General features: G+C 50.3%; 2 protein-coding genes across 2 annotated transcripts; one reads left to right on the top strand and one right to left on the bottom strand.

Moving 5' to 3' along the window:
* Window positions 1–2,760: 2,760 nt before the first annotated feature.
* On the top strand, window positions 2,761–8,899 carry LOC147226579 (uncharacterized). Its single transcript, XM_086161020.1, has 11 exons — window positions 2,761–2,887; window positions 2,968–3,071; window positions 3,944–3,986; window positions 4,105–4,148; window positions 4,298–4,331; window positions 4,471–4,496; window positions 4,635–4,686; window positions 7,911–7,963; window positions 8,050–8,106; window positions 8,184–8,258; window positions 8,521–8,899. The coding sequence occupies exons 2-11, from the start codon at window positions 2,969–2,971 to the stop codon at window positions 8,550–8,552; spliced, it is 519 nt and encodes a 172-aa protein (XP_086017146.1). The 5' UTR covers window positions 2,761–2,887; window position 2,968; the 3' UTR covers window positions 8,553–8,899.
* A 209-nt stretch (window positions 8,900–9,108) lies between these two features.
* pgk1 (phosphoglycerate kinase 1) lies at window positions 9,109–15,108 on the bottom strand. The gene is made up of 11 exons (XM_086161019.1): window positions 14,915–15,108; window positions 13,803–13,853; window positions 13,564–13,719; window positions 13,110–13,254; window positions 11,966–12,069; window positions 11,769–11,888; window positions 11,133–11,247; window positions 10,374–10,553; window positions 10,126–10,303; window positions 9,724–9,822; window positions 9,109–9,648 (listed from the first exon to the last, which is right to left on the bottom strand). Exons 1-11 carry the CDS (start codon window positions 14,977–14,979, stop codon window positions 9,608–9,610), a joined length of 1,254 nt encoding a protein of 417 aa, XP_086017145.1. The 5' UTR covers window positions 14,980–15,108; the 3' UTR covers window positions 9,109–9,607.
* Between the last annotated feature and the right edge of the window lie 311 nt (window positions 15,109–15,419).

Here is a 15,419-nt window from a genome sequence, read left to right on the forward strand (position 1 = left end):
TGGAGGGGGCGGAGCCAAGGGGTTAGAGGCGGGGCCAGCGGGGTTAGGGGTGGGGCCAGGCAGCGCGGGAAAAGGCCGCGTCCAAAGGTTTGAGTCGCACGGAAAGTGCAGCAACTTCTTTATTAGGAAATGTTTTACAGAAAACTCATTCCTTGGACGTCAAAACAAAAATTTTAAATAAATTTGATAAGGAATCGATTGCCCCGCTGCGAACTATGTATCTGTGTATCTATGTATCTATTTCATTATATTTCTTATTCTCCCTCCTTTCTACTATTATCTATTACTGTTATGTTTTTTGTTTTTTTTTACTTGAAACTCTGGCACAACAATTTCCTTCAGGCTTAATAAAGTTGTTCTCATCTCATCTCATCTCAACTGACTCTACCCATACCCCCCAAGGCAAAAGAGACCCACTTCAAAATTATGAATGACATCTACCCATCGAAGGGTACGCTTTAATTTCAAAGATAATATTTGTACATTTTGTGAAGACAACATTGAAACCACTGACCATATATTTTTCTCATGCGAAAAAGTACAGGGCTTTTGGGCTAAAACTCAAAAGTGGGTTAAAGATAATTTTCCATCGTCACCAGTTTCCTTCTCAAGAGATGACATAACATTTGGTTTACTTTTTAAGCAACAAAAGAAATGAACTCTGTGTCAATGTTACTTTAGGCCTGGCCAAGTTCTTCATTCACAAAAACAGAATGCAAAAATGTTCCCCAAATGTTACTTTCTTCATAAACGATTTTGAATTATATAAAAAATCCTTAAAACTTATGGAAAAATCCAAAAACCAAAAAATATACAGTTTGATGTCTGAGATTCCCTGTGAACCACCAACTTAATTACATGTTATATTCCCCTTGTAAGTTTTTTTTTCTTAATTTTATTTATCTATCTATCTATTTAATTACTTTTTTTACTTTCTTTTTCGTCTAGCATTATACATTTCTCACAAACCGTTAACACTGTTAACTTCTGATTACATACAGAACGAATGTCATTATGTCCTTTGCTTCCTCGTCCCCGCTTGCTTCATTGACATTCAGTTCCACCTTGCCATATTTATTTGTACATATGTATATTTGGTTGTTCTATTTATGTTCAATTGACGTCACTGCGTCGGCGTCTTTCACCTTTTAAACAATTGATGAAGAAGGGATGAGTATATTCTGACAAACCTGTTCAGGCTGATGAAGCAGATCATACTGTTCTCGTTTCCTGTTTGAAGTTCAAAAATGCATGAAAGACCAGTTTCCATCATCAGCGGCTTGTCAATGACTTTTGGGTTACTGTTAAAAAAACAAAAGAGGTTATTTTGTGTTCCATGCAAAAACACAATGCAAAAAGCCTTCTTAAAAAATGCTTACAAAAGGCCTAAAAAAAAAAAACATACTGCGAGTGACATTCCCTCTGACTCATTCAACTAAACCTACTTCCCCTTGCATATTTCCTCGTCAATAAATGAAATAAAGAACTATCCGGTTGATCTCAAAGTGTTTAATCCAGATGATGATCCGACGTGGGACAAATGAAGATGTCTTCCATCTAGTGGAGAGCTTAAAGTGCGGTTTTGGAGATAAATGGAGTTTCATTCATGGTGATATTGTTGATGACTGGTGCAGGACATCAGCCATGGTCCAGCAGATCACACAGATCATCATGAGTGTACAGGGGAGAAAAGCGAAAGCATCAGCTGAGCTGTGCGGTTGGTTGTTCTCCACCCCGTTTGAAGATCGCTCATTTCCTGCTCAGCCCCTGAAATCGAGGACCCACGACGAGCTCGGCTCCTCGTCTCACTTCCTGAGAGAGAGAGAGCGCGAGCATCGTCCAGAACATCTGGGTTCACCCAGAAGATTCTCTGACAGGAGAGGAAGAGCTGACAAGAGAAAGCAGAGCTGGAGACGCTTCGTCACGGCGAAGAGAAGAGCAGCTGGACTCAAGGTACATTAGAAGGTGATCAATCGTCATCATTGACTCCTTTAAACCAGAAGAAGGTCCATGAGAAAGAAGACACAGTAGATCTTTCACGATGGATCATCATTAACGGATCCACCTGGGATCCGGAGAAGGTATTTCCGGTAATGAGAAGATGTGGTGAAATTCTCATCCGATCTTCTCACGCCGGACAGCAAAGCTCAGCCGCAGGTTTGAGGAGAAGCAGGTGGACGACGGGTCTTCAAGACGGTCGGAGGAAACATCTGAGGTGGGATCATGGTGGGAAGAGAAGAGCAGAAGAGAGTCCCACCCTGTGTGTGTGTGTGTGTGTGTGTGTGTGTGTGTGTGTCCGCTGGTTGTCTCATCAGGTTCATGAGCTCTAAAAAGTCCTTGGCAGGTTCTTTCCTGCAAGAGAACACAAAGTCATCGGGTCAACAGAACACAGAAATGTGAAGGGAGCAGGTCCAGATCCGAGGTCAGGACCTTGGTCTCCAGGCTCTTATGGATCAGATCCAGCTAGATGTTGGAGCTGATTTGGGATTCCTGATCAGCGATCAATACTTCAGCTTGGACGTTCTCCTCGTTGGTTCCTGCAGGGTTCCTCTCAGTTCCTTCTCCAGCCTGATATGTAAAGTCTGACCTCCTGAAAGGAGGAGGTCGGCCCTCCCCGGTCACCTCCTGACTCTGTCTCCAGGAGGTTCTGATCAGTGAAGGCGATTGTGGATCAATAATCACCTGACATGTGTCCTACCAACCAGGGTGAAGGGCAGAGTTCACAACTTCTTCTTCTTCTTCTTCTGCTCAGGTGCAGGTCGGGGCTGACTGTCAGCAGCTGCACCCCAGCTGAGAGGAGACCACAGGGCTTCTGCTGGTTGGGCCCGACCACATCCTGCACGCCGCTCACCCCAACGCTAAGAAACTGCCGCCTCGGACGGAGGAGGTGAGACCTTCGGGCTGGACCCCTTCCAGGATGTGAGACCTTCAGGTTCCGTCTGACTGTAGGTCTCTTCCGTGTCTCAGTATGACGGGAAGCCCCGGGTTGGAGGTGGTTCTTCTGACGCTGGTGTCCACGCTGTCCCTGGGCCTTCTGTCTCTTCTCTGTGTGAGCTGCAAAAGGAGAAACAGTAAGACCCCGGAAGACCTAGATCTTCTTCGCTCGGGCAGAGGTCCTGAACCTCCTCGTTCCATCTCCGCGTGGGCGGTGGCTGTGGTTTTCTGTTTTTCTTTTGTGGGTTTTGAAGCGAAGCTTTTTGTCTCATGAGAAGGTCTAGACGCAGCAGCCATGCTAACATGTAGCGCTAAAGCAGGCTCTTTTAAAGATGGTCGGTTTGATTCCGGCGTAGAGCTCAGTGAAGACCCTCTCTGGCCAATCAGAGGCCGGCGGTGATGATGACATCACGTCAGTATCTGCTCGCTTGGAACCTCACCAGAGCAGATACTGAAGAAGTACTGCCAACTAGGAACTTACGAAGTCTGGGTACCAAGAACTCGAGAAGTACAGGGTTTCAGTGCTTAAAGAAGTAGAGCTCCAGGTAAAAAAGCATTGGGTGCTGAGTATTAAAGAATCCCAGGATAGCATGTACTTAAGAAGTATCGGGTACCAGTATCTAAAGTAGTACTGGGTACAAGGTGCTGAAGAAGTACCAGGTCCCATGTACTAAACAAGTAAAGGGTTTCAGGTACTAAAGAAGTACTGGGTTCCAGGAAGTAAAGAATCTGTCATGAGGATGATGATGATCCAGGCCTGAGTTCCAGTCGAGGTGGACTAGACTGGTTTGGATTTGAATGGAATTAGAACCTGCTGGATCTGCCTGTCTGGTGTGGACATTCCAGATAGGTTCTGGTCTTCCAAAAAGTCAAACTTTGGCATTCAGAGTGGGTGGAGGTGTGAGGGTTCTCAAGGGGTTCTGGCAGAACCTTCCGTTGGATCAAAAACGACCCCTGTTGAAACATCGGTCTGCACACAGTCAGTTGACCCTGTCTCCTTGTGTTCCAGAGATCATCCAGGAGGAGACGCAGATCTACAACGCCCAGATATTGTGAGTTCCCTGTTTCTTCATCCCTCTTCATCCTGGGATTGTAATCTGGGTTCAGATGTTTGGTCTGCTTTGGTCCAGGCTGAAGGTACCATTCTGACGTCTGCTTTTCGCTTTACAGTGTGCGGGGGGGTAGCAGGTTCACCGTCACCAAATCCAAGATAGGTGGGTCAGCAGGTCCTTCCTGTGTGTGTGTGTGTGTGTGTGTGTGTGTGTGTGCTCCAGAAATCGTCTGTAGCTCCTGTCTGCTCTGTGGTGAGACTCCTCAGATGACCTTGAGAAGCTGCTGAAGGTATCCTGACTCTGTGTTTCAGTGACCTCAGCCAATCGGATGCCTGCCATCTCAGAGTGAGTGCCCGCGCCCAGAAGATCTGGACCAGGAGATGTGGACGTCTCCGGTTCAGGTCAAACGTTCAGAGATCTGGTAACAACTGGTCGGTCCTGTCGGACCTTCACGCTCATTCAACTCATCTTCTCACCTTTCCAGAACAACCCCTGCTGAATCGTCACCAGGTAAGTCCTGGAGTTCAACCCTGTAATTGACTCTTGAGAAGCTCTGAGAACGCCATCAAGATGGTTGCGAAGTCCTCAGAGATCAGAAGGTCCTTCCATTCACCGGGTGTCGTCGTCAACTGTGCGTTCCCATCGCAGGTCCACCTCAGGGGAGGCTTTCATCTGCAGCCAGTGAGGAGCACACCTACGTGTAAGAACTTCTTCCTCTGCATCTTCTGCTCCACCAGGACACACACTCACCACACAACATTGGCCAGGAGAAGGACAATTCCAACTGGTGGAGGAACCACGAGGAGGGCTGGGACGAGCAGCAGTACTAGTGTGGGAAGGAGTACAAGTACCGGAAGGAATAAAAGTAGTAGTAAGAGTACCTGAAAGAGTAACGGCACTGGCAGTAGTGATAGTACTCAAAGTTGTAATTGTACTAACTGCAGTAATTGAACTTGCAATATTTATAGCAGTAGAAGTAGTATTAGTACTAGAGGGAGGGAGTACTAGAAATAGAAGCAGTAATAGTAGTAGCAGTGGTAATAGGACAGGAACTAATAGTAGTAAAAGCAGAGGTAATACTACAAGGAGCTGCAGTGGTTCTAGCGATAGTACAAGAAGTGCAAGAAGCAGTACTGCTACAAAAAATGGTAACAGTACAAGAAGTGGTAGTGGTACTAACAGTAGTAATAGTACTTGCCATGTTGATTGTACTAGAAGTGGCAATAGTACAAGCAGTAAAAAAAATAGCAGTGTTATTTCTACTCTGTTCGTTCAGAACAGCTTCTCTCTAATACCCTACATCCGACAAGAGCTTTTGGACATCGGATTACAAACATCTGACTGTTTTATCAGCAACCTTCGTCTCATCCCTGAGTTAAGAAGATCTCCCTACGCTTCGAAGGCTACCAAGCCGAGCAGAAGCGAGGGGACTGAGAGGCAAGCCACAGCAAACACCACACCGGCTCTCCCTTCCCGGCGTTTCCTTGCTAATCTTTGTCGAACAAAATGCATGAGTTTCGACTTCGAATTACCGACCACAACAGAATCGTGGATGTTAATGTCATGGTATTCACTGAAACACGGCTACATGACGGGATACCCAACGCTGCAAATGATCTAGTCGGGCGCCACACTCTCCGGGCGGATAGAACAGCAGATGACTCCGGCAAGACAAGGGGTGGAGGTTTGTGTATTTATGCCAACAAGGCCTGGTGCACAAACTCTGTCACTGTTGGTAGGCACTGCTCAGCTTACCTAGAGTTTCTCATGGTTCAATGCAGGCCACTTTATCTGCCGAGGGAGTTTACTTCCCCAAAAATAACAGCTGCTAATATACCATCGGATGCTAACGCCAAGCTTGCTGTGGCTGAACTTCACACAGCCATCAGTGAACAACAAACTGCAAAACAAGAGGCTGCATTTATTGTAGCAGGTGACTTCAACCGCTCCAATCTAAGGACAATATTTCCCAAAGTCCACCAACATGTATCCTGCCACACCAGAAGGGACAAAACCCTTGACCACGTCTACACCAACATTCCTGGAACCCACAAGGCGACACTCGTCCCCCACCTGATCACCTCTCTTTGTATCTTATCCCCAAGTACTCACCACTCATCAACTGTGTGAAACCAACTGTGAAGGTCATTTAGGCATGGCCAGCGTGGGTTGTACTCCAGGACAGGTTTGAAGACACAGCCTGAGTATGTTTGCTTCTTAGGCTACCTGTGGCTCTCACGTAGACACTGACTCTTACACCGAATCAGTAGTCGAACATAACATCACAGTTGACAGTGTCATAACAGAGAAACAGATAAATCAGAAGCCATGGATGAACTGGGAAGAGCGCCTGCTGCTGAAGGCTCGCAACAAGGCGTTCAGATCAGGTGATGCACTGACCTACGGTACATCCAGAGCAGACCCGAAGAGGGGCATCGAGAAGGCCGAGCACGAACACAAGCCGGTGGTGGAGGAACACTTTGTCAACTCGCACCCCCGACGCATGTGGTAGGGCATCCAGGCCATCATAGATTACAAGAGCGGCAACACCTCATCTACTATGGACATCATGGACTTTCTAACCAACAGACTCCAACATGTCTTGTCAGACTGCAACCTCCATCACACTCGGCACGGGCACTCCCCAGTAAAACCAAAGAGATCATTGTGGACTTCGGGAAGGAGGAAGGAGACGCCCATGCCCCTCTTCACATCAATGGCACGGAGGTGGAGTGAGTCTCTAGCTTCAAATTCCTGGGGACCCACATCTCTGAGAACCTGTCCTGGACAACTTACACCTCCAACCCGATTAAGAAAGTCCATCACCAATCCACCTCCTTCTTTTTGAGGACTCTAAAAAGGAGCCATCTCTCTGGTGACATCCTGGGTAACTTCTACTCTAGAGAGCATCCTGACCAACTGTGGTATGGGAATTGCTCTGTCGCTGATCCCAAGGCACTACAGAGGTTGGTGAAAACCACCCAACGCATTACAGGTAGTCAACTTCCTGCTATAGATGATCTACAAGAAGAGAAGCCTGCGCCGGCACCAAATGTTCTAAGAGACTCCTCTCATCCAGCCAACGGACTCTTCCAGCTCCTCCCCTCCAAGAGGTATTTCAGGAGCCTGCAGACCAAAACTAGCAGGTTCAGGAATAGCTTGTCACTCTACTGAACTCTGTCCAGAGGTGATCTTCACCACCCTCTTCTCCTCATCAGCACCAGTTCCCTTGCTACAGCTCTGTAGCAATCTGCATTTCTTGTAGCTGCAAAACTGGCTATAACGTGTTCACTTTACGAGCATCTGGCAGCTGCTCATCCGGTTACACTATTTATACTTGTATATTCTGTATAATTGTTCATATAACATCTCTATAGTATCCATTCTGTAGAGTTCTATAAGACATCTGCATATTTGTAGTTCCATCTGTATATTGCCATCTGTTAAACATACTAATCACTACCTATTTGTCCATAATCTACACATGACAATTATTCACCATACCTGCACTAGCTGTACATATTCCACAAAAAAAAAGCATATACTGCACATTCTGCACATATGCGCTCCTGCTTTGTGGAGATGCTAACTGAATTTTGTTACTGTGTATCCTTACATACAAATACTTTATATATATATATATATATATATATATTTTTTTTTTTATTCTCCCTCCTTCCTACTATTATCTATTATTATTATGTTTTGCTTGAAACTCTGGCACAACAATTTCCTTCGGGATAAATAAAGTTGTTCTTATCTTATCTTACATGTGTAATTACAATAAAGTTAAATCTAAGCTAATAGTACAAGAAACAGCAAGTAACAATAGTACTAAAAGTAGTAATAGTACTAGAAGAAGTACTATTCAAAGTTTTTATCAAATGAACTGGTGTGTGTGTGTGTGTGTGTGTGTGTCCACAGAGCTCCGCTGGCCCCGACCATCTATGAGAACGAGATCGAGATGAAGGAAGGAGGTGCTGACCTTTGAGGATCTTTGACAGAGAACCTCCATCTCCACGTCCACCTCCAGGGTGACCAACTGTCTCTGCTGTGATTCCAGGTTCCGATTTGCTGAATATCTACGTGAACGTCCACAAGAAGGAATCTATGAGCGAAGGTACGTCCACCTCAGGGTGCGTGTCTCCAGTTTGAGGACCTCAGCTGCATGAAGATCTCACCCTCTGTTTCTGACAGACGAAGACTACGAAAACTCTCAATACTTGGCTGGAGCTTTGCTGGAGCGGGATGGAGATGAAGAGCAGGATGGAGGTGAGGAGTGGGATGGAAGTGGAGAGCAGGATTGAGGTGGAGAGCAGGATGAGGATAAGGGTGAGGAGTAGGACCATGGTGGGGAGCAGGTCAAAGGTGAGGAGATGCTGCAGGTTAGGGTCGCTTTGACCGGGTCAAACAGTACTGCTAGGTTCAGATGTTACCAGAAGCTTCACCTCCACATCTGCTCCAGGGTTCTGGTGCTTCTTCAGTTGTCTCATGTTGAACCTTCACCCACCCTTCCATCTCCCTCCTGAGGCAGATTATGTGAACACCAACACCCTCTTCACCTGACATCTTCACCCTCACCTGCATCGCCTGCCTGACCCTGAGAAGGTGCCTTGGAGGACAGCGGTGTGTGTGTATGTGTGTGTTGCACCTCCAGTCCGAGATGAAAACCTGGAGCCAACGTGCAAATGTACTTATTATGGGATGTGCTGCGATTCACAGCGGCCTTCTGTAGTTATTTTCCACATGAGTCTAGACTCCGGAAGTCACCTCCACCCAACCACATGCTCCTCACCTGCAAACCAAGAGTTTGAAGGGCTCCATGTCGCAGATGGAACAAATTGGACATGATTGACAGCTGAGCTGGCCAGGTTAAGCCCCGCCTCTAAGAGGATGTGATTGGTCCCCCCAGCCTTATGGGCAGTGAATAAATTAATAAATGTCTGAGATAAAATGATCTCTGAGCACTTCTTTATTCTTCATGGTCAAACGTGAAAGACATGGTAACCTTGGCAACAGGGCCTGCCGGCAGATGTGTGGATGGCGTTTGCACCTGATGGAGATTTGTGGGAGACACCAGTGTGTGTGTGTGTGTCCCAATGACCAGGCATTCAAACACACAGATCTTCCACAGTTTTATTTCTGGAGCAGAAGATGAAGGAGGACGTCTCGGAGCCACGAGAAGATCTCTGAGGAACACCGACGCCACGTTAACCGTTTCTCCTCAGACATGAATGTGTGATGAAGGAAGTGCAGACAGTAACACACACACACGCACGCACACGCTCGGCACACACACACACACACACACACACACAGCGTCTCAGTGCAGCAGCTGATGACCAGCAGTTTACAGGTGAATGAAACCTTCACAGCCCGTCAGTAGGATGACCATCCTCCATCTGATGAGATGATTCTCTTGAAGTTTGCGACCACAGCAGATGTCACCTGATGCTTGTCAATCACAGGAGACTCGGCCCCCGACCAATGAGGACAGAGGAGAGGATGAAGAAGAGGCTGAAGCAGGTCTCAGGAGCAACCAGGGCTCTGCTATCCAGTGCTTTCTCACACACACACTCACACATACACACTCACACACACACCCCGTGGACTGTGGGGGCTCAGACGCTGCTCAGGGCGTCCACACCGGGCAGGACTTTACCTGAAGACACAAACAGGAGGTATTTACTTCTAGATCTGTAGGCCTTTGGTGCCAAGTGGATGGCGGTCAACTCACCCTCCAGCAGCTCCAGGCTGGCTCCCCCTCCGGTGCTCACGTGGCTGACCTTGTCCTCCGTGTTCCACTTGGCGCAGCAAGTGGCCGTGTCGCCGCCGCCTGGGGGAGGGCAAACAGGATGTGGGTTGTCAAGAGCTCTTCCAGAGAAAACCAGATGTTTGCATCTGCTGGCCTGCAGGAGGACTAAGCTCCGCCCCCAGCAGAGGCCTGAACCCTTCTAAGCCCCGCCCCCAGTAGAGGCTTGAACCATTATAAGCTCCGCCCCCAGCAGAGGCCTTAACCATTCTAAGCCCCGCCCCCAGTAGAGGCCTGAACCATTATAAGCTCCGCCTCCAGCACGGGTCTAAAACATTCTAAGCCCCGCCCCCAGCAGGGGGCTGGAAGAAGTGAGTGGAGGCCCACCGATGATGGTGATGCAGCCCGCCTTGGTGACCTCCACCACCTTGTCCATCAGGTTCTTCGTCCCCTTGGCGAAGTTGTCCCACTCGAAGACGCCGACGGGTCCGTTCCAGACGATCTGCTTGGCGCGGCCCACCGCCTCACCGTACGCCACCGAGCTCTGAGGGCCACAGTCCAGACCCTGGAGAAGAACCTCTTGTTAGAGAAGACCCACTCAAGGCCCCGGCCCCCCCCAGTCCCGCTCTCCTCACCATCCAGCCCGCCGGGATCCCCGCCGCCACCGTGGCCGTGCCCGTGGCCGCCTTCTCGTCAAACTTGTCGGCCGTGATGAAGTCCACGGGCAGCGTGATCTTCACGCCGTTCTTCTCAGCTTTGGCCATCAGGTCCTTCACAATTCCAGCCCCCTCCTCGTCAAACAGGGAGTTGCCGATCTGAACAGACACAGACACACACACTGTCTGTCGGCCCAGTCCAGGTCACATCAGCTGTGACGGACAGGAGGTCAACCTGAAGCTTCTACATGAAGGTCATCCTGTCGAGTTTAATTCGAAATGTCTGGCCTTCAAGGAGGCAGTGGAGACGCTTCCGGATTGACCTTTGACCCCCAGGAGTCAACATTCTACCACTAAATGAACCCTTCCTGTGGTTGTTCCTGCATGGGCCTCTGGGAGGACAAGTTTGGTTCTCGGAGGAGGTGGCTGGGACACACAGGACCTCCATCCACAGGACCTGCCTGGTTCTCCCCAGAAACATTCAGAGTCACGTTCCTCGTGTGTGGAGGGAGGAGAACAAACAGCAGGGTTTTGTTCTGCGGGTCAGACGTGAGTTCAGACCTGGATCTCCATGGGTTTCACAACTCGACAATAGACCTTCAACACCAGCTCCAGATTAGGAGAACAGGGTTACAGAACACAAACAAAGTGTGTGTGTGTGATTTATCTTCTCACAGCTCCTGACTTTCAGATAATTGGTTAGAATTTCACACACACACACACACGGCGGCTCCTCACCTCCATGTTGTTGAGGACCTTGAGGAAGGTGAAGGCCATCCCCCCGCCGATGATCATCTCGTTGACCTTGTCCAGCATGTTGTTGATGAGCTGGATCTTGTCCTTCACCTTGGCCCTGGAGCACAGCAGGAGGACAGCAGGTGAGAACGCAGGCGCTCACCTGGAGGTTCTCCCCTGACCTCATGTCAGGTGAGTGGCCGTCTGCAGGAGAACATGCTTATCTCTGCACCTGCCCCTTGAAGAGGACGCACAGAAGGTCTGCCTCCTCCAGAAGCTCAGAGGGTTACATCTCCTCTGAAACCCTGTGTTGTATTTGATGGAGGATCTAATGACGCAGGATCTTAAATCTGACCGACATGCAAGAAGACCAGAGCTTCCTGCTGGGAAGATCTTGGACGTTCAAATGAAGCAACTGAAGAGCTGCATTTCCTTCTCTACTTCTTCTCAAGGACCTTCTGGGTAGACCCGATCTAACCTGGACCACTGACTGAAACAAACAATGTTCTCCTCTGATGAGCCTGAGCTCTGCTGCTCAGGTCTTGAGAAGGAGAATGGTCCACCTCGGGTTGAAAAGTGGAAAGATCTACCTTGCCCGGTGGCCTTCAGACAACCGGTCACATGACAAAGAGCTCTCACCCGCCCAGGATGGCCAGGAATGGTCTCTGCGGCTTCTCCAGAGCCATGGCGAAATAGTCCAGCTCCTTCTTCATGAGGAACCCGGCGGCCTTCTGGGGAAGGTTCACACCCACCATGGAGCTGCAGGAGATGAAGAGGATGGAGGCGATGAAGACCTGACCGTGCATCTCCTCCGCCTCAGGTGTGACGGCGCTCACCTGTGGGCCCGGTGCGCCGTCCCGAAGGCGTCGTTGACGTAGATATCTCCCAGCTTGGACAGAGAGGCCCTGAAGGCATCGGTCTGCTCCTGGGAGGCCTTGGTCTGCAGAACAAGAGAACATCTAGAGTCAGAAACGCGGTGGGTCGCTATGGTGACGGGATGGATGCGCTCCGGACAGGGACTCGCCGATCACGGTCGTCTTGTATCTCCTGCTTACTGCTCACAAAGAAACACTTTGACACCCTTCTAGTCTGGTATAGGACTGACAGGTGGAACATCTGACTTCACTGAAAAGAGGCTCCAGAACCTCACGAAGCAGCAGCTTTCTTCTCCTCCTGGGATTTGGCGGGTCGTTTCCCGCTCGGGAAAAACGATCAGCTCCATGTGATCGCCGTGGAGCACGTGACCAGACCTGATGGAGGTCAGCTCCAGAATGTCAGGATCGGGTTCCTGCTGCTCTTTAGCCAGCAGGGTCTCCAGGCTGGGACCGGAGGCAGGGAAAGGTCAAGAGAAGGTCGTGGTCCTCCTGCAAATGTCAGACCCACGTTCTCCCGATGAAATTGGAGACCAGATGTCTTGAATGTCTGATCTGCTGAGGAGGGCAGAAGCTCCTCGGGTGGAACTTGGCTCGGTTCCTCCACCAGCGCCGACAACTGTCTCCATGATCTTCTAAAAATACCCCCCCCCCCAAACACACACACAGAATACCAGGCAGGCCTAAAGACAGGAAAGGCAAGCCTTCCAGATGGCACCTACATGACCTTCAGCATAAATGTCACCCTTCGCAGCATCTGAAATCCCTATGCATCCTCTGAGAACAACCTTACCCCGGCCCTGGACCGAGACATGGTCCATAGATCCCAGGTCCAGACCTGGATCTAACACTAGGCCTGGACTTACACCTGGACCTGATGCTAGATCTGAACCTGAGTGTGTTCAGAAAGTCGGCTCGCAGGTCAGAACATTCAGCTCCTGGGGTTTAAGACACACACGGGAAGTGGAAACAAGGACCAGGATCTGATGGTTCCTCGAGGTTCTGAGAGTCTCAACAGAAGGGTTTTGGTTCTGGACAGTGTGCACCGGGCTGGTCTTCTTCAAGGAACGTCTCTGGGTGAAGTTCTCAACCCCCGAAGGACCCTCACCTTGTTTCCGGAAGCGTCCTTGCCCTTGCCCTCCTCGGCCACGTGGAAGCGGAGGTTCTCCAGCAGGATGACGGACCCGGCGGCCGGGTTGGCGCAGGCGGCCTCCACCTCTGCTCCCACGCAGTCCTTCAGGAAGGTCACGTTCCTGCAGAGTCCGAGGCCAGAGAAGACGTCAGATGGTCGCACCGGTTACGATCAAACATGCGCGGTCCACGTGGAGACCGGCGTTTGTGCTCCAGCAAACTTCTCCACTGGAGGTGGAGGAGCTACAGGCTCAGTCAGCTGAGACTTACATGGTGCTCTTCAGACCAGACCACAGGAACATGATACTACACAAACGTGGTTGATGTTAAGGAACATCTCACAGCTTCGTTCATCCGGTCCAACTCTATCCTCAGACCGCGTGAAAGACAGGGGAAGAAGGCTGAGCAGGAGGACAGGAACCGGAACCCACCTCCCCAGCAGGGTCTTCAGCTCTGCAGCCACGGGCTCCAGGGAGAATTTCTCTGGCACGAAGTTTCCATCAGGGCGTCCCAGGTGGCTCATGAGGACCACGCTCTTGGCCCCCTTGTCCAGGCAGTGCTGGATGCTGGGGACGGCCGCCTTGATCCTGGAGGAACACACGACATCTCCAGGTTCAAGCAGACCACAATAACCTCCACTGGGGAGACTGCAGGAGAGCAGAAGGTCTACCTTTGGTTGTTGGTGATATGCTTGTCCTTCATGGGAACGTTGAAGTCAACCCTGGGAGCAGAGACACGGAGAGAACATTCAGACTACTGGTCCTTGCCCATGGGCAAAGGAGAAGGTCTGAATCATTTGGTGGACCAGGCAGCAGATGTTTGCATGTGTGTGTGTGCTTGTACGGTTTGGGGTCACTAGATTGGATGGGGAGCCTTGGGGTGTGGGTCATGTGAAGGCCAAGTGAAGGTGACCTTTACTCCAGAAAGCACCTTCATCATTCTAATCCCCCATTTGTTTACTATTGTGTTAGGAAATAAAGCCTCATGTTGTTATGTGTGTCAGCACACACACACACGCATGCACACGCACAATACGTGGCTCTGGTCCAGACTTTGATCACCTTTCAAACAAACACGTTGTGGGTTCAGACATGCAGAATACACCAGCCCACCAGTTACATAACACACGCGCGCGCCCGCACGCACACACACGGACCCTGAACCTGAGCACCCTCCTGCCATGGCCTGTAGCCCAGCAGCCTGCAGATCCATGATTGGCTGTAGAAGCTGCTGGAAACATTGGATGATGGACAAGGTGCTGAGAAATGTGTGAGGAGTCCCTCTCAGACCCAGACTCAGAAAGCAGAACCGGTTCTTCAAGAACGCGTCTTTTTGGACCGATCAGAACCGGGGGATCTGGTGGATTTCGGGTTCTGGTCATCCCCCATGAGTCTGGACCGGCCTGATCTGGATGGACTTGACCTTCTCACTCTAGGGGTCCAGCTGTGTGTGTGTGTGTGTGTGTGTGTGTGTGTGTGTGTGTGTGTGAATCTATCATGACGCCCCCTCCCCTTTCCACCAGGCCCGTCCGTGCTGCAGGACCGACCGATCCGCGTCCCGGTCCGGGTCCCCGCCCGTCTATTTCCTCGTTCGATGACGCAACACGTGAGAAGATGGTTGTGATCGGCGGCCATGCTGCCTCCTCTCCCTCCCCCGTCCATGCAGCATCTCCCCGCCGACACGTACCACCGTGGAGAAGGTGACTCACCAACCCGCCCCCCCCCGGGTTCCGGCCCAAACCCGAAGCTAACCGGAGCTAGCTCGCCTTCCGGCGAGACTCACCTCATGACAACCCGCTTCCCGGACACCTCCACCCGGTCCAGAGTCAGCTTGGTGGACAGAGACATGTCTGCGGCCGCCTGCGTCTTCACACCTTCACCAGAACTTCTCCAGAACTTTCCCGAGCACCGAGTGGACCTGCTGCTCCTGCCGCACCGGCTGCTAGCTCCGAGTGGCAGCGGTGACCTTAAGCCAGCGCCACTCACCGCGATAGAACGACGCTGATTGGCTGCGATGGCGGGGAGGCTCACTGCTGATTGGACGCCTGGAGGAGATGATCTGACGTCAGAGGCTTTGGCTGCTGATCCGCACAGCGGAGAAGCTAACCTTTATCTCCATGTATGTCCATTTAGCGTATTCATTTAAGGATAAAAAACCTGCTTCCCGACCTTTTTCGTCCCAGGCTACAATCTGGGACCCAGGAGATCATCTCGTTATTAACCCTGATCCTGTTTAAAACGCGATCGATCTACTGCGCATGCGTCATTCCGTGCACTGCGTAGAATAA

Source organism: Fistularia commersonii, chromosome 15 (genome assembly GCF_037954325.1).
Source record: "Fistularia commersonii isolate RoL2024-O1a breed Wild chromosome 15, RoL_Fcom_v1.0, whole genome shotgun sequence".
NCBI lineage: Eukaryota > Metazoa > Chordata > Actinopteri > Syngnathiformes > Fistulariidae > Fistularia > Fistularia commersonii.

Coding starts and splice junctions, on each gene's coding strand:
- LOC147226579 (XM_086161020.1), top strand. CDS start 2,969: ATGACGGGAAGCCCCGGGTTGGAGGTGGTTCTTCTGACGCTGGTGTCC. Junction 7,964..8,049: donor GATCGAGATGAAGGAAGGAG/GTGCTGACCTTT, acceptor CTGTGATTCCAG/GTTCCGATTTGCTGAATATC. Junction 8,107..8,183: donor GAAGGAATCTATGAGCGAAG/GTACGTCCACCT, acceptor TGTTTCTGACAG/ACGAAGACTACGAAAACTCT.
- pgk1 (XM_086161019.1), bottom strand. CDS start 14,979: ATGTCTCTGTCCACCAAGCTGACTCTGGACCGGGTGGAGGTGTCCGGG. Junction 13,854..14,914: donor GGGAAGCGGGTTGTCATGAG/GTGAGTCTCGCC, acceptor CTCTGCTCCCAG/GGTTGACTTCAACGTTCCCA. Junction 10,304..10,373: donor GGATCCCGGCGGGCTGGATG/GTGAGGAGAGCG, acceptor GTTCTTCTCCAG/GGTCTGGACTGTGGCCCTCA.